The sequence below is a fragment of the Schistocerca nitens genome, chromosome 8 (genome assembly GCF_023898315.1).
Source record: "Schistocerca nitens isolate TAMUIC-IGC-003100 chromosome 8, iqSchNite1.1, whole genome shotgun sequence".
Taxonomy (NCBI): Eukaryota; Metazoa; Arthropoda; class Insecta; order Orthoptera; family Acrididae; genus Schistocerca; species Schistocerca nitens.
Window position 1 is genome coordinate 199,551,775 of NC_064621.1, and position 20,619 is coordinate 199,572,393.

Consider the following 20,619-nt stretch of genomic DNA (forward strand, 5'->3'; position numbering starts at 1 on the left):
AATGACAGAATAGCACCCACACCCTCGCAATATGCAGTTCAGATTGTGATGCACTTGATGCTTTTGGATTAACAAATGGTTCAAATGGCTCTGAGCACTATGAGACTTAACTTCTGAGGTAATCAGTTGTCTAGAACTTAGAACTAATTAAACCTAACTAACCTAAGGACAGCACGCACATCCATGCCCGAGGCAGGATTAGAACCTGCGACCATAGCGGTCGCTCGGCTCCAGACTGTAGTGCCTAGAACCGCACGGCCACTCTGGCCGGCCTTTCGGATTAACAACCAATACAGTTTCCTGAAGGTTTTGGAATAATTTTAATATTAGCTGCATACTTTGCTATAATTCATACATCTTTGTTCTGACATACAGTACCTATAACATCTTTACCCTTTAGCTCATGGATCATGCATTTCTTGTAAGCCTTCAATGCTTCCACTATAACACAAATATATAGTCTGATCTCTGTTACATGTATAAAAGAATCCTGCTTCACTGAGTTTGTCTGGACACTGCTTAATAGCTAAAGACCAGCCATCGAAGGATGCTAGCCTTGTCTCATATATTTTATATTTAGGCTGAGCTGATCCAATGTAGGTGATGGTTTCTCACACATCGTGAACCGAACAGCACAAAAGCGTTAGTTCAGGAGATGGATGTGGACATATTTTCATTATGTACTGGCTAAAAGTATTATACAGCATTTGACTCAGTACAGTCTTCTCCCACAGCCCCTAACCCGCCCCCCACCCCTGCTGTCATGGTTTTTCATCCCCTCGTCTCAGACAAGCACTACATAATATCTGCAAAAGCATAATATTACACTTAGAAAGAGAGACTTTACAGTCCAAGTTGTTGCTACGTTGAAGAGACTCGGAACGCTTTACACGAGATGAAACTTAACAGTTCAACTACTGCAATGTCAGAGAGAGTGAGAGAATTAACAGTGTGGGGTCTTTCCCACTCTTCGCTCATAGGGTGCTTAAGGGAAGCAGCGTTCTCCGAATGCTATTCAACAATTGAAACAAATAACATTAGTAGTATTATTTCTAGAAAGCAACTGACAATACTTAACTTTGGAGATTTACAAGTAGTAGTCGCAAACGAGGGGCGACAAGCAATATAATTGAGAGTCCTTGATATGTGAACTGTTTAGGCAAGTTGACACACGTCACTGATAACTAAATTCCGCGATCTGGTGCCGATCTCACCCTGAGGCTAATTCCGCGCACCATTGGCCGCCGTTTCCTCACCGCCTTCTCTGCTCTTGCATTCCGCATCTTCGTTCTGGTGTATGTGGTTACGCCAAAACATTCCTCTCCCCGCCCCCCCCCCCCCCCCACCCAAAGCGACGGACCGTCGTCGTGTATGGAGTGCGACCACGGCAGGGGATGCAGGAGCGTGGACGCTCTGATGGACCAGAAGCTGCGCCTGCGTGGGACTTCCAGCTTCTGGCCTAACCCGCCATCCAGCCTGCGCTCGGCGGAAACGTCCAACAGAAAACGACCAGAAGGGTACGCGTCCACCTCCTGCTGCCATGAACCAGATGAAGGCAGCGATTGCTGCGGTGTGGGCGCGTCCAGCTCCATCGGTAGGACGAGAGGAGGCGAAGGCTCCGTCTCCGTGGGGTCGTCCGTGGTGTCGCGGCTGCAGTGGTCGCGCTGCCCTCTGGACCCGTGAATCTGGGGGAAGAGAGACTGAAAGATCACCGTGTATGTGACAGAGGCGAAGTTGATTTTGATGGCGGCGCTGCAAACCATCTGGACCTGAAAGAAGATACATGCAAGCGCCAATTCGACCGTCGATCTTGCCTCGCTCCCACTGTCTGCTGCCGCTGTAAACCCTGTAAAATACCATATCATACAGCGCGAAGCGATACTCGCGGCCGATTTCGGGGCCGGATGCTGAGGAGGGTGGAGCAGGTGGAGCAGTGTGCGATGGCGGCGGCCGTGATGCAATTCCGCCGGCGATGATCCATCTCGTGGCTGCGAACGATACGAGGCGAGAAACAGTTGCAATGCTTGTCCCTTGGTGTGTGCGGAGCGCAGTTTGACCATTTGCTGCTTGAATGTTCTGACAAAACGTTCCGCTTCGCCGTTTGATTGTGGATGGAAAGGGGGACTAGTTAGATGCAGTATGCCATTGCGTTCACAATGTTTCAAACTCATGGGACGTGAACTGAGATCCGTTGTCTGACACTGACACTATTACTTCAGGTAAACCTTCTAGGCAAAAAAATCGAAGACAACACCTGAATTGTGCTACGTGACGATGTCGAGTTCATGAGCACAGCGAAAGGAAACTTGCTATATGAGTCAACCACAATCAACCAGCGAGTGTTCCAAAAGGGTCTCGCAAAGTATACATGCACACGTTGTCGTGGCGACTGCGACTTAGGCCAAGCAGAGAACGTTTGTGGCAGAGTGGACTGATTTTCCGCACATACGTGACACTGTGACGTCATCTGTTTTATTTGGGCGTCGAGACCCTGCCAAGTACAGTGTCGACGCGCTGTTTCGTACGAACAATCCGCCAGTGTCCTTGGTGAAGTAACTGCAACACTTCTTTTTGCAAAACTTTAGAGATCAACACACGTGACTGTCCACTGTCACTTTGAACAAGAATTACACCTTTCTGAACAGCGAGGCTATGCCGACCTGCAAAGTATCGGAGCGCTACAGAATTCTTTATGCTAGTCAAGGAGTGAGGCCAATGTGTGTGAATGTATTTGAGCAAAACGTTCAAATTTGGATCAGCTTCCGCAGCCCTTGCAATTTTCTTATAATTTAGCGGGAAAGACTGAAGTAGTTCAGAACCCAGTGCACCGATGTGACAACAAGCTGCAGCAGAAGCCTCAAACTCTGTGTCAGGGCCAATCGGAAGGCGTGAAAGTGCGTCCACATTTACCCTGTTGAGCCGTCGGACGATACACAAACTCATACTGGTATTGAAACAACAACAACGCCTATGTTTGCAATTTTTGAGCAGTTCATACAGGAACCGGTTTCGTCAGATTACACATGGACTGCAAAGGCTTGTGATCTGTTACTAACAAGGGAACCTCCCCATCACACCCCCCTTGTGGCATAAAAGACTAGGTCATCTGCTTTCTGAAGCTATGGATGCACTTTGTAATGCAATTTTTCACTCGAGGGAAAACTTGAACCAAGGCCCTCTCGTTCTGCAGCTGCTCACGCTAACCACGGGACCACGGCGTTGCTAATCACACACTCTCCTTGATGTTGCCTATGTTGCACATGAACTACTCAGTTTGCTTATTTTGCTTATTTTTTTCATAGTTCCACACAACTTCTTCCTGTTTTCTCGATCGATCTGTGTTCAGTTTTTCAAGGCTTATCCACTGTGCCAACTTATAACTAAATCTGAGGGGGGTGCGATGGGGAGGTTCCCTTGTAAGTAGAACTTTCTGCCATGCAAATAGTGGTGGAATTTGGTGACACCATACACAATAGCCAGTGCCTCTTTTTCAATTTGTGAATAATTACACTGAGCTTTGGACAACACTTTTGATGCGAAAGCAATAGGCCGTCTTTACCACCAATTCTGTGCAAAAGCGGTGTACCGATTTCATAAGAGGAAGCGTTAACTTTCAACACAACTGGATTTTCAGGATCAAAGTGAAATAAGCATCGATCATTGAGTAATGCATCTTTAATTTTTTGAAAAGCTACTTGGCACTCATCTGTCCAAACAGAGGGGACATTCTTGCGACGCAAGCGATGCAATTCTGTGATACTGCGGGGAACCGGCAAGTCTCGTGTGGCTAACAAATGCGACTGCAGAGGATGTACACCCTGACTGTTTATAACATGACCAAGATACTGGATCTCAGGTTTTAAAAAATCACACTTGTTCAGTCTACACTTTAGTCCCGCAGCAGATAACACACGAAACAAAGCACGTAAGTTTGCAATATGTTCTTCAGGTGTGCGACCTGCGGCCACAATATCGTCAAAATAGTTTGAACAGTTTGGCACTTGTGCAGTCAGCTGTTCCAAATACCGTTGAAAAATCGCGGGTGCGGAAGCACTGCCAAAAGGCATACACAAATATTTAAACAAGCCCAGATGAGTATTTACTACACACAGTTTTTGAGATTATTCATCGAGCAGTATTTGAAGATACGCGTCGCGCAAATCAATTTTTGAAAAGTAGCATCCAGCGCCTAATCTGTCCATGAGATCCTCTGGGCCTGGGAATGGATAAGTATCAATGACCGTTTGTGGGCTGACCGTAGGCTTAAAGTCAACACAGAGGCGAATGCCACCTGAAGGTTTGGGCAGCAAAACCAGTGGACTTGTCCACTGACTAGCTGATACGGGCGCAATAACTCCATCTTGCAAGTCATTAAGTTCAGCCACGACTTTGTCCCGAAATGCAATGGGAACAGTTCTGGCCTGGCAAAATTTCAGCTGAGCATTGTCTTTCAGCGTAATATGTGCAACAAAATTGTTAGCTTTGCTCAACCCTTCAGAAAAGAGTTCTGAGAATTCTTTCAGCAAGCTAGCTACACTGCCTTTGGGATTGAATGCAGACACTGACAACACATTGTCCTGAATATTAAAGCCAAACAAATCGAAAAAGTCCAAATATGTTCTCACACTCGCGTGATTGTAGCACTGCAAAAGTCACTGTTCGCGTATGCAAGCGATGCATGGCAGGCAAAGTACATGTTCCGAGAATGGGAATGTCTTGCCCATTATAAGCTGTCAGTTGCGGGCTACTTTTAAACAGGCGTGGAGAGCCTAAGAGTTCATATGTGTGACGATTTAACAATGTGACAGAGGCACCCGTGTCCAATTGAAATTTCACACGTTTCCCACAAATAAGTAAATGAACAGAAAGTTTGTTTGAGTGACGTATCAAAGTAGAAACTGCATGCTTGCTAGTTGCAAACTTGGAATATACTGCATTAACGACATAGGACTTGTGACGAGAGTTTTGTGAGTGGGCTGAATTCTCATGTTTGTTCCGTTGCAAACATACGGATTGCTCGTGCTCTTTCCTACTACGAGTGTAACACTGAGCCTGTTGGGAGGGCAGTCTTGGCGTTTGTGCTGTGTATAACAGCGAGGGCAAGACTTAATTCTGTTCGCTTATGTAGTGTTTAGTGAACTGCGTACGCGCTGTGGAGGATTGATAACCCAGCGTGGCTAGCGCACGCCGCCAGTGCGGAATGGGGCGATCACAACTAAAGCCGGGTTCACACACGCAACGAAAGTATCGCCACAAGTCAAGTCATTCTGAAGTGGCGCTGTGAGCTACCGTTCACAAAGGACGCCACAAATTCGTCGTAATTGCGCAGTTTCCAAAATGGCGTCACCTGTATCAGCTGATTAAACGGCTGTACATATTACTAAATAAGATGTTTTGGAAACATAATAAATGTAAAATATTACTTACCAAAGTGTTTCTCGTCTCTCTTGTCTCGACTACATGTTTTAAGAACCGGTCTGCAGCTTCAAACCAAGCAAGGCTGGGTTTATAAATACCGTCTGTAGACGCACCACTCTTAAGTGATTTCAGTACTTTTTTATGTTCAGTCATGTAAGCATTTCGAATGCTTCGAATTTTTAACTTTCTCATTTCTGTCTTTGTATGATTCGCTTTTGTGGTTCCAAAGGCATTCTCGTTCTTGATACTCCCCCAAGAATCTCATAATTGTCGCTGTTGACCACTTTTTCGACATATTAATAGCAAACGCACAAACAAAAGCACTATCTGCGAACGAATACGCACTAGAAAGGTTTGAATCCAGCCGCGAGGTAGCAATCGAATGACATTATTCGATTGTGGAGAAGGCAAAATGGCGCAACAAAGTAGAACCAAGTTCAACTTTTTGTGGCGTGACAAAAGTTGCGCTTCTTAAATGGCGCCACCGAAAACTAGGAGTTCACACATGCAACTACAAAGCAACTGCAGTTCGCCATTCGCAGTGGCGATACTTTTGTTGCCTGTGTGAACCCAGCTTAAGGGACTCAACCCGAAAATGGCTGGCGGCTCAAATGTATGAGCCGACGAGGCACTGGAATCGTACTGATCTAATGTTTGCACTATCTATTTGTTCTCTGATCTTGACATCAGGCATATTGTACGCGATCGCATCACGCAACATAACATCTAAATATATAGAACCACAAGCACATTTGAATTTGCATTTTCTCATCATACCCTGTAAAACTGTTACCCACTCTGGTGCAGTCACTCGAGCCATTCCTCGTCTTGTTCACTAAACTGCCGAAAAGGTGGTATAAAAGCTGTAGTAGGCGGTGCTTGTTCTGTTGGGTTGCTGCACCGTGCTGAGCAGGGTAGAAATCCGATTCGTCTGGAACTGAAACATTAGTTGTGTTGCCTCTAACGCTTGTGGCTACGGCGCCTGAGCAAGGGGAAGGACAGTGGGGGTGGCCATATTGGAAGACACAAATGCAAAAAATATCCAAGGCAAACAAGGTAAAGAACGACAAAATCAAAGAAATTTTCTGCAATGCCCACCTGAAAACACTTATTACCAAAAACGACAAGAAACATGCGCTCCTGCAAAGAAAGACAAGAGAGAATCAAGGCACCTGCAAAAATTATGGCCATGGCCATTGGCACGTAGTTCGGTTGATGACTCATCGCCAGTTGTGGGGTCTTGCCCACTCGTCGCTAATATGGTGCCTAAGGGAAGCAGCATTCTCCGAATGCTATTCAACAATTGAAACAAATAACATTAGTAGTTTTATTTGTAGAAAGCAATTGACAATACTTAACTTTAGAGATTTACAAGTAGTAGTTGCAAACGAAGGGTGACAAGCAATGTAATTTAGAGTCCTTGATATATGAACTGTTCAGGCAAGTTGACACACGTCACTGATAAATAACATCCACGATCCAGTGCCGATCTGACGCCGAGGCTAGCAGGAGCGTCACTTACATTCATTGCTTCCAGATGTCACTCTTGTTGTGGCGCGGTCCAATTCTGCGCACCACTGGCCGCCATTTCCTCACCGCCTTCTCTCCTCTTGCGCTCTGCATTTTCGTTCCAGCGCTTGTGGTTACCCTAGAACAAACAGTTCATACATTTTCAGCTGTTTTAGCAGTTCATAACTTTTCAGCTGCTGTTGGACTTAGCAGCTCGTTATTAGAAAAGACAAAATGTGTACACAAATTATATTCTTACCACTACCTGGAGGAGATCTTATGGATCAGTAGTACCCAGATGGGTTAGTATGGTGCAGTACACGAAAGGGATAATACTCTGATGGGGTAGTATGGCAGGATGGTACTCAGATTAGTACAATGCATCACCCAAATGGTATTGTATGACTTGGTGCCCAAACATGATAGCAGGATTATGTGGTACAGAATGGGATGGCACTAGACGACAGTTTCAGCATTCCCTGCTCAACAGAGCTGAAGTGTCCAGAAAGGGTGGTGTCCTCAGGGTGGGCACAAAGTTCAATCCTTTCCCCAAGACTGAAACCACCATGTCAGACAGAGGTTTGTCTGTAAGGTTGTACATAGTCCATATACAAAGTTTATCTTCTAACTTTTCTACTTGCAGTAAATGGTCTCTGAAGCAATGAAACCTTTCAATTTGACGTGGTACATCATGTTGTCATTTCCAGTCTGGAAACACCCAAGTAGCACTATCAGGCCACACCCAAGAATTTGCTGATAGTCGAGACAAAATATTCAGGTGAAGGGCCAATAAATCTCTGGATACAAAGTCCAGTTCCTGTTACTGATAAGTATCTCTTTGCTATTGGCCATTCAATTTGGCGGCATCATGCCTGCACATTTCCCACTTAGACTTGCATAAATAGAACAATCCCACTTCAACAATGTGTTCATCACATCTCAAGATGTCATTTGCTTCGATTTAATCATTTACCCAGAGAGCATCTTAGAGTGAGGATTTGTCATCATACCACAATGTAAATTAACAGCTCAAAAAACATACATATCAAGTATATGAGTATTATTTTTTTTGAGGTAGATGCAGCTAAAAACCAAAAAATCGGTACGTAAATGACAAGTTCTATTTTTGAAACTTGCAGAAAACTTGATACCTCATAATTTGATACAATTAATCTTTGTGTTCATCAGTGTATTTGATAAATATGTGCTATTTTGGTGTTTCATCCGCTTTTGGATCGAACACTTGTGTTTTATATTCCTCTTATTTAGTTCTTGGCACAGCTTTACTGCCATAATGGGCATGATGCCAATGATAACTGCTCATATTTTTTTAATGCAAGTCAGAAACAAATGCAATAAGTGGTAACTATGTTAGCAGAGTAATTTACGGGTGGTTTATGATTGGAACAATTTATTAATACATTAAGCAAGCTACATGAATTACACACATAAAGCTTAATACATGGAATAAAATAAATCATAGCGTCCGTAGTTGCCCATAGCAACACGAAAGATATTCACATACCAGGGAGGCATAGATTCTAAAATCCCACACCCCCACTAGAATTACGCCTGCAAAAAAGATACACACACACACAACAAAAAACTACTTTCTCAGTCAAAATCTTGCAGTAGCAGATGATGGCGTGCCTTCGTCAGAGATTTTGTCATCATTTCTGCTATCATTTGGTCTGAAGGTATGTGCTCCACAGTAATTTGTGCTGACTCTATTTTTTTCGTTATGAAGTGGTGTCTTGTATCTATATGTTTGGTTTGACTCTTATAGCCGCTAGTCTTAGACAGGTCAATTTCTGCCTTGTTGTCACATAATAGTTTGACAGGGTCTTTTGGGGGGTTTGTTGATATTTCGTTGCATAGCCTTTGAAGCCATAGAGCCTTCTGACATGCTGAGGTCAGAGCCATATATTCTGCTCAGTTGTAGATAAGGCCACTGTTTGCTGTTTCTTACATTGCCAAGATTTCACTGCTCTTTGAGATTTAAAGAGATATCCAGTTGTTAACTTTCTGTCTTCAGAATCTCCAGCCCAATTTGCATCACAGTAATCTACTATGTGGCAGCCCTCTGACTTAGAAAACAAAAGTTTCATATCCTTAGTACCTTTTCGATATCTGAAGATTCTTTTGACTGCTTACCACTGCAGTATGCCTGGATTATTACAAAAACGGCTAACAATTCCTATTGGAAACGCTAGGTCTCGTCTTGTTCCTAATTGAACATACATTAAACTACCTATTGCTTCACGATAGGGTCTGTTCTCCATAGCTTCTTGCTCACACATATCATGAGTGAGCATATGATTACTGTCCAGTGATGCACATATTAAGTTATATATGACGGTAGTATCTGTTCCCGAAAGAACAATTACCGTGGATGACAATGCAGCTTTGCTAGAAATGAATCATTTCATTTCTAGCAAAGCTGCATGGTCATCCACGGTAACTGTTCTTTCGGGAACAGATACTACCGTCATATATAGTTAAAATATGGCTTCCCGGCCATTGACCTTCTTGTGTGAACGCACACGCAATGCCCAAACTCGTACGGGACTTGGTAGATTAATCTGCCACGAGTAATGAGTATGATGGGCAAACATCTATTAGGCGCACTACAAATGTAGTGGTGTGGATATGTTGGGAATGTGGATCTCACGGGGAGCGTGCAAGGGATAAGTCCTTGCAGACGCACTGTCCTCTGTGCCCACGGTGGCTCAGATGGATAGAGCGTCTGCCATGTAAGCAGGAGATCCCGGGTTCGAGTCCCGGTTGGGGCACACATTTTCAACATGTCCCCAATGAAGTACATCAACGCCTGTTTGCAGCTGGGCTGTCCATTTAATTATCATTTACATATTAAGTTACTCTCTTTCATATTAAATCTGTTGAGAATTTGTTCCACATAGTCTGTCTGATCCATCCACAAATAAACTTTTTTGTGCTTTCTAGTAATTCGGATGCCTAAACAGTTTGTAACTTCACCAAGATCTTTCAGCTTAAATTTTTCTCTGAGTTTGTTTTTAAAAGCGTATATGTCTTGTGAGCTGTTACTAAAAATGAGCATATCATCCACATAAACAGCAACTATTAAAATGTCTGAACCTTGATTTTTATGGTAGACACAAGAATCAGCTGTTGACCTTTTGAAGTTTAGATTCAATAGTGTACCATCTAATTTCAAGTTCCAGCAGCGACCACCTTGCTTCAATCCATATACTGTCTTTTTCAGTCTTTTTACACCATTATCTTTCACTGTCTTTGTAACTGGATCTCCTTCTGGAACTTTCACATAAATCTCTTCATGTAAGTCACCTTGTAAGAAAGCTGTGACAACATCTAAGTGATCAATGTCAAGATCATGTTTAACAGCCATAGCAAATAAAGAGTTATATCTTATGACTGGCACATATGTTTCATCGTAGTCCAGGCCTTGCTTCTGAGCACAACCTTTTATCACTAGCCATGCTTTGTAGCGTACAATGAAACCTTCCATATCTTTCTTTCTTTTAAATACCCATTTTGCTTTTAATGGTTTTTTATATGAAGGTAAATCAGCAGACTCGCAGGTGTGGCTATCTTTGCGATATTGTAACTCATCTTGTATTGCCTTCAGCCAGTTTTCAGCATTGTCTGACATCATCGCTTCTTCTAATGTCAAAGAATCAGAGTCATGACTGTTTAGACTGATAAGTTACAAAGTCATGCACTTTGTTTGGCTTTGGAATTCTCGATGACCTTCGTATTTGCTGCAGTTGTTCATTATCATTAATTGGATCGTCTGGACTTGTTTCGTCATTGCTGCTAGTATTCATTGAACTGCTACTTGATGTTACACTTTCATGTTCAGGTTCAATTTATTCTAATCCAGTTGTAGTTACTTCATCTTGCTTTTTCTCTGTCAGTGGGAGAAACAGTCGACTTGGTTCCATTGACTCAGTTCCCTCTTTACACTGTTCGAAGCATCTTCATCAAAAATCACAACTCTCGTTTTTATGATTCTCTGACAGTTAGGTTCAGAAAGTCTGTATGCTTTTGAATCTTCGCAGTATCCTGCCAAAATACACTCAACACTTTTTTGCCCCATTTTCGTCTGTTGGCTCTTAGATTGTGAGCATATCTAAGATGCTTAAGATTCGGCTTCTTGTTTGTACAAGCTTCCTCTAGGGTCTTATTCTTTAGTGAATTAGTTGGGGGCCTGTTAATTAAATAAACAGCAGTGGAGACTGCTTCTGCCCAAAATTTATTTGGCAAATTGGCTTCAAAGAGCAGGCAGCTTGCTTTTTCTACTATTGTATGGTTGTAATGCTCAGTCACTCCATTTTGTTCTGGTGTATATGGCGCTGTAGTCTGGTGTCGGATTCCTTCCTTTCTGAAAAATGTTATCAGATGATCATTCACATATTCTGTGCCATTATCGGTGCATGGAGTGTAGATCATTTTCCCAGTCTGCCTTTCTACTAGATTTTTGAAGTCTCTTATCAGTTGTACTACGTGATTTTTATTTCCGAGGAAACACACAAATACTTTCCTGGAATAAACATCAAGTAGAGTGAGGAAGTATTTTTCTCCTCCAATTGGTCTACTTTGCATCAGCCTACACAGATCCGAGTGAACTAGCTCGAGAATTTCTGTGGGTCTTGAGCCAGATCGTGGAAAAGGTAGTCTTGTTTGTTTTCCCTCTAAGCAAATTGCACAGGGAATATTTATTGTTCCCTTATATGAAATTTCACTAGCCAGGCCATTACAAAGTGCATCCATAGCTTCAGAAAGCAGATGACCTAGTCTTTTATGCCACAAGTCTGCACTATTTGCCTGCAATACGGATTTTGCTTCATAATTTCGATCATATGCTTGGTCTAGTCGGTACAGTCCGTTTGCATGCGTCGTGAATACGACAACCTTGGTTGTCAAATAAAAAAGAATGACCTTATTCTACTATTTTACTAACAGACAGTAGATTTTTGCTTAGCTGAGGCACATACAGAATATCCTCTACTTTGATTCTAGGTTTCTTGTTACCAGTGAGAACATCTACAAATGAAGACTTACCTTTTACAGGTAAGTTTTCATTATTTGTTATTAAAACTTGCGAGCCTGTCAATGCTTCAACACTACTTTCATTACAATGATATTTAGACAAGTGTGCTGATGCACCTGACTCTACGTACCATACTGTCCGTGTATCTTTACCTGCAGCTGCTGTTGCGAGAAACGTCTGGTAGTTGGCTGTCTTGGTCGAAGTTTTTTTGTCGTTTTTCTTCTTACTGCAACAGCTTTTAGCCAGATGCCCATACTTGTTGCAATTATAGCACCTAGGACCCTGTTTTAATGTTACGTCGCTCTTTTTCTTGTTGACTCGCAGAACAGCATCGCTAATCGAATGTTTATTTCAAGCTTCATCGTTTATTTCTTGCAGTAATTTATTTTTTATGGAGTCTCACAGGTAGATGCCGTGTTTCTTGACTTCCGCAAGGCGTTCGGTACAGTTCCCCACTGTCGTTTAATGAACAAAGTAAGAGCATATGGACTATCAGACCAATTGTGTGATTGGATTGAAGAGTTCCTAGATAACAGAACGCAGCATGTCATTCCCAATGGAGAGAAGTCCTCCGAAGTAAGAGTGATTTCAGGTGTGCCGTAGGGGAGTGTCATAGGACCGTTGCTATTCACAATATACATAAATGACTTGGTGGATGACATCGGAAGTTCACTGAGGCTTTTTGCAGATGATGCTGTGGTGTATCGAGAGGTTGTAACAATGGAAAATTGTGCTGAAATGCAGGAGGATCTGCAGCGAATAGACGCATGGTGCAGGGAGTGGCAATTGAGTCTCAATGTAAACAAGTGTAATGTGCTGCGAATACATAGAAAGATAGATCCCTTATCATTTAGCTACAAAATAGCAGGTCAGCAACTGGAAGCAGTTAATTCCACAAATTATCTGGGAGTACGCATTAGGAGTGATTTAAAATGGAATGATCATATAAAGTTGATCGTCGGTAAAGCAGATGCCAGACTGAGATTCATTGGAAGAATCCTAAGGAAATGCAATACGAAACAAAAGAAGTAGGTTACAGTACGCTTGTTAGCCCACTGCTTGAATACTGCTCAACAGTGTGGGATCCGTACCAGATAGGGTTGATAGAAGAGATAGAGAAGATCCAATGGAGAGCAGCGCGCTTCGTTACAGGATCATTTAGTAATCGTGAAAGCATTACGGAGATGATAGATAAACTCCAGTGGAAGACTCTGCAGGAGAGACGCTCAGTAGCTTGGTATGGGCTTCTGTTAATGTTTCGGGAACATACTTTCACCGAAGAGTCAAGCAGTATATTGCTCCCTCCCACGTATATCTCGCGAAGAGACCATGAGGATAAAATCAGAGAGATTAGAGCCCACGCAGAAGCATACCGACAATCCTTCTTTCCACGAACAATACGAGACTGAAATAGAAGGGAGAACCGATAGAGGTACTCAGGGTACCCTCCGCCACGCACCGTCAGGTGGCTTGCGGAGTATGGGTGTAGATGTAGATGTAGATTGGCACGTTTGAATTTTCTAAGCTCATAACCATAGGCTTATATTCGTACAGTAATCCTGCAATCAGAATACATCCAATCCATTCTTCTTTAACTTCAAAATTCAAGCCATTTAATTTTTGTGACGTGGAAATTATCTTTAACATATAATCTTCTACTGATGAACAATTCTCCAGTCTGGTCGACAGTAACGTTTTTAATAATCCTATCCTTTTGAAGATACCAAAATCTTCATAGATTTGCTTTAGCTTGTCCCACACTTCTTTTGCTGTAGATGTATCTTGCAAGTGAACGTATATCGACGGATGGACAGAAAGTATAATTTTGGCTCTTGCTGTACAAACTTTAGTTGCATCCTGTACTTCGCCACTGATGCATCCCCACAATTGTTTGTGTTCTAGATATGTTCGCATAGCGAACTGCAGGTACTGTAGTTTTCTCTTCCCATCAGTTTTTCGATCGTAGGCAACGAATTGGTATTTACTGATACCATGATTTTAGCGATTATGTCGTTCCAAATTACCACGTGCTGCTAATAATTTTCCTGAGATGGTGATCTCATAATTTTTTTTTTTTTTAGAATATTACTCCGATTTATAATTCTGGGCCCATAATCTGTTAGCAGAGTAATTTACAGGCAGTTTCTGATTGGAACAATTTATTAATAGATTAAGCAAGTTACGTGAATTATGGACATAAAGCTTAATACACGGAATAAAAGAAATCATAGCGTCCATAGTTGCCCATAGCAACACAAAAGATATTCACACGCCAGGGAGGCATTGATCCTAAAACCACACAAGCTACAATTGGAAGGTAATGAAAGAAAGAATTATCAAGGTACACTACTGTTGACCAAAATCCTGCAACCTCAGTTGTGCTGAGAATCACAAGCAGTAGATCTTCTTGCATGATGCATGATGCAGGGCATAGTTGACAATGCGGTAGGTGTCCATAGTGTGTGCTTCCTTGCAGTCAGGGTTGGTGGTATCAGCAGAGAAGCACTGTTTGTGGAGATTACTCCAGGATCTTCCAGTGTCGGAAGAAAGACAGTTGAGTCACATCCACACCCGCCATTACTCACAAACTGAGCTGTGAGGATTTCCAAATGGAGATGCCAGGTAGAGTTATGCTCAAGTCGAGAAATCCATAATTGTTTCCTTCCTGTAGCTGCTGTTGTTTGCAAAACTGGAGTGACTTGAGGCAACTTCTTTGGTACCTCACCCTTGGGATTGCTGGAACACGCCCACATAATGGGTGGTTTTAATGATGAGCCTGCTTTGTTGTCTCCAGACTGGCAGCTAATTTACCACAAATATCTAATGGTGCTGTGCCTGCGAGATGGTAAAGTTTTACAAGTGACAAGGTTCAAACAACTTGTAGTTACCCTACACGTTTCATGTAATACCTTGTCAACTATGTCTGCGATGGTAGTTTTGTGTCAGACTGGGTACGCAGAGGGCCAGTTCACATTGGCGTCATGTCACACCATGTCTCAATACCGTCAAATCAGTGTGTATTCACACTGTCCGTCATGTCACATCATGCCACGTCAATTCACTGATCCCAGTAGCAGCCGGTGAAAGTGAGGTTAAAAGAAGAGGTAGAAATCGGAATTGAGCAACTAGCAACAACGAAGTTTAATAATGGCCAAAGCAAACTTCGTAACTTATGTTCTTGATCAGTTTTGTGTGGTTAAGTGTTGAGAAGTGAAATAACATACAAACCATCGACATTTATTTTCCAGCGGAAGTGTATACATACAAGCATATCAAAGGAGATTTATCAGGGTATAAACAGAGCCTGTTTAACCTTATCAATATGTTTTTTTCTTATATACCATAACTAATAATGTCATAAACATCTCTATTTTTCATTGTTGCTAATTTGTTCAGTTAATATGTTATTTAATGAAAATTACTTGATCAACGTATGTTCTTTTTTATATACAGCGCGGGTACCGCCTCTGTTCAAGTACTGTAAAAGCAAAACAATTTTTCGCTTTTAGATATCTGACTTCAGCTGTAAAAGAATGGCCGACGAGAAAAATATCCAAGTCATCATGCAACATTTGCAGTTTACGACAAAAATAAATCACAATATAAGATTAAGATACAAAATCCACTACTATCACAGGAGTAAGCGCAGCAAAAATAGGTTAACTTCCGATGCTAATAGACGACAATAGCGTCAAAATTCTAATCCGGAGAAACCTTGGCGTGACATGACTGTCCTTTGAAGGCCTATGCGATTGCTACCAGTTGAAATGCACTGTGGAATGTTTTGATGTGACGTGACGTGGTGTGACGTGACGATCAGTGTGAAATGACGTATACTCTTCAGCTGGTTTCACAGTTCGTAGCCGAGAGCTAACAGGTCTCGCGAGAGCTCAACATGCAGACAGTGAAATTGGAAAGGATACTTATTCTGGCATTTACTTTCATTCTAGAATTTTTGCAGCAGCTTGTGACAACGCAGCTAGACACAAATCACAATAGATCACCCATCCTATCATTTGTGTAGTACCGTTTTTTTTTCTTACGTTTGTATATATCTTTGCTGTTCGTGCTTTGCTTCGTGTTTACTGTCGTAAAGGACGCTGTTGATATGTTGTTGTTATGTAGTTGAGCCATTAGGTAACAAGTGAACATGAAAAGCGGTGTGTTATCCAGCTGTGAGAAGTCGTTTGTCCTTCAGGCTTTGACTGAAGGGAGGGTGAGTTAATGGCATTACCGTAGTTGCCAAAAGTTTGTAATAACAAATCCACGTTGTATACAACTTTGGTGCAGACAGACAGCATCAGACTTTAATATGAAGACAGCAAAGCCTTCTACAACACTTTTACAGTCAGTGAGACTGTATAGCTCCCATTTATGATTCAAGCATAGCACTCAGCGTCATCAGAGGCGAAAAAAATGATCATCACGCGTTTGTTGAAAATAATTCTACTGGTTGTTATATGCCATAATTGTTATTGCATTTTGGTAGATTTACGTATCAGCGCACATTACACAACAATAATTATTGTCATAATCACCTAAGCAATTATTCGTGGCATTATTTTCAACAGCTCCCTGCACTGCTGTCACCAACGTTCGTTTCATTAACACACATCGTGGAACTGATCTGCTGCAAAGTCATCGATGTTAATGTATGACTTCATGTTATTGTTTGAAATATATACTGCCAGTCAGAGAAAATAATTTTGAGAGTGTATAATCAGTATTTCTTTGATTATTCTGGCACTAAAGGCATAATTTGAATGTACTGAAGTCTTCATGCAATTTAAGTAAGTGGTCAGTATCTAGAGCATCTGTTCCTTTTAACTGATTATTGAATTACTTACCGGATTGTTGAAGAGTCCCATTTTGGCACTGCCATTGCCAGTTTGTTTAATGAAACTGACTTCTGTTCTTTTTGATTGTAGCATGACAAATTAACTATTTTGATATGGCACCATTTTACCAAGTGTCTCGAGAGACAGTACTTAGTTCGAAATTTCCATCAGGACATATAAATCCTTCGGAACAATTTGTTTAATAAAGAGATTTTTATTCTCATTTAGGAGACATCAGACACCTTTATACATAGAGTATATTGGTTGGCTTCTAGGCGTACTCAGAATTTACTGTGATTCTTCATAACTAAAGTGTCCTGATTCTGCCAATTAGAATTTCTGTATACAGGTCACACTGGGCTTCATTTCTTCGCAAGGATTAGTAGGACCCCATATTTAGTTTGAAGATACTTGCAATATTGTGCCGCATTCTGTTATACTGCTTTATCAGCAAGTTATTGTTACGCAGTAAATATTGGATTAAGTATGAAACTTTGGTGCTGCTACTAGAGTGAGAATTTCAGATCTCCTTGGTTTCAAAATGGAAGTTGTACATTGAAAAAAAAATCCAGGTACTTCTCTCATTAAAGTCTGACTGCCATCATAAACACGGTAAAAATTAAGGATTTTTTGCACGTAGGACACACAAACCTATTCTGCTGACAGTTGACAAATTTTTTCAGTCTACTTTGTGCGTAAAATTAGGACAGAATGAGATTCTCACATCATTAAGAAAAGTTGACAATATTCCATAAGAATTTGAGTGTGCTTATGTTTGTTGAGACACTTATAATTTAAATTTTTAGTGTTGTTGTACATAACTGATATCAGTAATTATTTGACTTTCAGAGACTTGATGGCCGAGCTTTTAATCAGCACAGAGATCTGAAAATCTTTTTTGGCAGTGATCTAGGCTGCTGTCAAGTTTTATTGGGGCTGACCAGGTATGACGTCCTTAAAATTACATTTGTTTTTCAGCTGGTTTTTTGCCTCATGTAAATATTATTCACTGTTTTAGAGTTATAGCACAGGTGTCCTGTGAAGTTCAACAACCCAAACCAACCCGTCCAGAGGAAGGTCTGCTTCTAGTTTATGTGGAATTGAGCCCTATGGCTGCACCTGATTTTGAGGCAGGACGACCATCAGACCTTGCCGTTCAGTTGAGCCGGGTTTTGGAGAAATGTATTAAAGATAGCAGGGCTGTTGACTTGGAGTCTCTGTGCATCAAAAGTGAAGAAAAAGTATATTAATCATGTGTGTGAAAGTATATTGATGCTGTTTTGTAAACGACTGTCAGGTTTACATTTTTTTTTTTTTTCCGCAGGTGTGGGCACTTCGTGTAGATATAACAGTATTAAACCATGAAGGAAATTTGGCAGATGCTGCCTCTGTTGCTGCTCTGACAGCATTGGGTCACTTTCAGCGCCCAGATTTTACTGCTGAGGGTGGCAAAATAATCATCCATAGTGCAGAAGAGAAAGACACGGTACCAATAACGCTTCATCATTACCCAGTATGTGTCTCCTTTGCCGTGTTCAACAATGGGTGGGTGACTTCTCTATTCAGCTTTCTTTTAAAGCAAATAAATACAGGACAGTTATAATTAAATTTTCACTACTTGAACCAGTGTAGACAGAAAACTATTTACTGTCCTGTATTCAATTTTATAGGACTGATGATCAGACTGTGCAGTACAGGATTTGTGTTGTTAGTACAGTGTGTTAACTGTAAGATGACAGAGTTGTGAGGGGAGTGCAGGGAGAAGAGGAAGCAAGCATTGGCTGGTGAGGGGAGAGGAGCCGTTGGGGAGGGGGGGGGGGACAACAAGGCACACCTACCGGTTGCAGTGCTGGCACTACAAATTGCACGTCATGCTTACATGAAAGCAGACGAAAGGCTTGGAAGTAAAACTCGCTTTAAATCTTGTTCGTAAACGAAACTGAAATTGTCATGTGCATTAAAATCTATATGTATAAAAATGAATGTATGTATGTTTGTCTACAATGCGCTCACAAACCATTCATCCGATTGCAATGAAACTTTGGTGAATTGTTCTCCAAACGCCCGAAAAGAGTAATGGACAATATTTCAACAGTTAGGTCACAGTAGCATGCGTAGCGCAATTGATTCTTTGACTGCTGTAATTTATGACTGCAATTATCTGTCACCTTATTTATGTCATTTCATTGTAGCCATTTTTGTTGGTGTTTTTGTGGAACAAAAAAAAAAAAAGATTAGGTAAAGGCTTGTCATGCAGCGGACCCAGGTTCGATTCCCACTGCTCACAATTCTTTTTTTTCTTTTATTTCATTCCCCGCAATGTTAGTTAAACTATTAATTATAAAATTTAAATATACTTAAACAGGTCATATAGTATAACGTAACTGTCAATCTCTATATATAAAAATGAATGAATGAATGAATGTATGTCTGCCCTCTGTGCGTTCCCAAACCATTCATCTGATTGCGATGAAATTTTGGTGATTTGTTCTCCGTATGCCCACGAAGGTTCCTAGCTGAAAAAAAAAAAAAGAAATAAGACACATTCTTGAGGAGACATGACGTCATAAACAATGAGATGCCACCGCGGGAAAATACCCAGATTTATGCATCCACTATTTGAGAATGAGAGCACTTGGTGACTAGCAAGAAATGTTACATACAATTTCAAACCTTTACGAAAATTTTTCTCGCTGGCACCCTCCACAAAATAATGAAAGGAAAAAAAGTTGTCGCTTACTACATTTTCTCAGTACATACCGTAAATCTGCTGCAGTAGGCATGACGTATTAATGTATTATTTCGTTACTATTAACTCTAATGGCAACATATTTTGCATACAGTATCCACATGTATCAGTAAATGCGCCGGCAAATTTATGTCTCTTTACGACATATAATTCAGGAGATATTATGTGGTAAACATCAAGATGCGTGAAAAAGTGCCACGTCAGGCATGACATTTTGTTCTATTATTTCTTCACTACTAACACGTTTCGCAAACGTGTTACAAAAAATATATAAAACCACGGGCGTATTCCTAAAAAACATTGTGCCAAAATTTTAAATCAGTCGGTCAACAACTTTCCAAGATTTCTTCCATTGCGAAGCACGGGCGTACAGCTAGTGTTTAATAAATATCTTAACTGCAGCAATGAAGTACGCTTATCACAAGGAAAGGGAACATTCTGAAATAGAAATAAAATTTATGACACAATGAATGGCAGATTGTTTTTCGTATTTATTCGAGATGTCGTGCTTTTGTAAAATCATTTAAAGCCATGTGGTCCACCGCTTTCGCTGTCACTATGTTCCGTTTCTGTGTTTGATTAAAATAGAACAGAAATACAATTTACAACAAACTAATAGGAGATTGTTTTTGTTATTTATTCAAGCCGTGATCTTCTGTAAAAACATTTCACGCCATGTGATTAATCGCTTTTACTGTCACTGTCTTCCGTTTGTGTGTCTGAGCCTTCCTCACTTACATCTGATGTGGCTGTGTTAATGATAATTTTGTCCACAGCAATTTCGATGACACCATCACGTGCCCAATATTCTTCTTCTGTTTCTTTAACTTTCTTGCAATATCCCTTCCAATCATTGGCAGTAACTGACTGGAAAGCTGTGTCCACAAGATTCAGCATGTTTGTGGCAGCCAAGTCCCCTGATATGTTGTGCTCCCTAACATACCTTTTTATCTTCGCCCATGCTAATTCTATTGTGTTTAAGTCGCAGTTGTAAGGTGGCGAGCGAATGACCTGGTGGCCTTTGCTTTCAGCCAACAGGTTTACAGCAAAAG

The 20,619-nt window shown here is 41.3% G+C and overlaps 1 protein-coding gene and 1 non-coding gene across 2 annotated transcripts in view; both read left to right on the top strand.

The window, feature by feature from the left end:
* Window positions 1-9,644: 9,644 nt before the first annotated feature.
* Window positions 9,645-9,719, top strand: Trnat-ugu (transfer RNA threonine (anticodon UGU)). The gene has a single exon. It is a non-coding gene; the product is annotated as a tRNA-Thr (tRNA).
* Window positions 9,720-16,038: 6,319 nt separating this feature from the next.
* LOC126199153 (exosome complex component RRP45-like) overlaps window positions 16,039-20,619 on the top strand; it is a 72,421-nt gene continuing 67,840 nt past the window's right edge. The window contains exons 1-4 of the mRNA XM_049935909.1: window positions 16,039-16,196; window positions 17,668-17,762; window positions 17,837-18,059; window positions 18,143-18,363. Coding sequence (XP_049791866.1) covers window positions 16,131-16,196; window positions 17,668-17,762; window positions 17,837-18,059; window positions 18,143-18,363 — 605 coding nt within the window. The 5' untranslated portion in view covers window positions 16,039-16,130. The remainder of the gene's footprint in view (window positions 16,197-17,667; window positions 17,763-17,836; window positions 18,060-18,142; window positions 18,364-20,619) is intronic.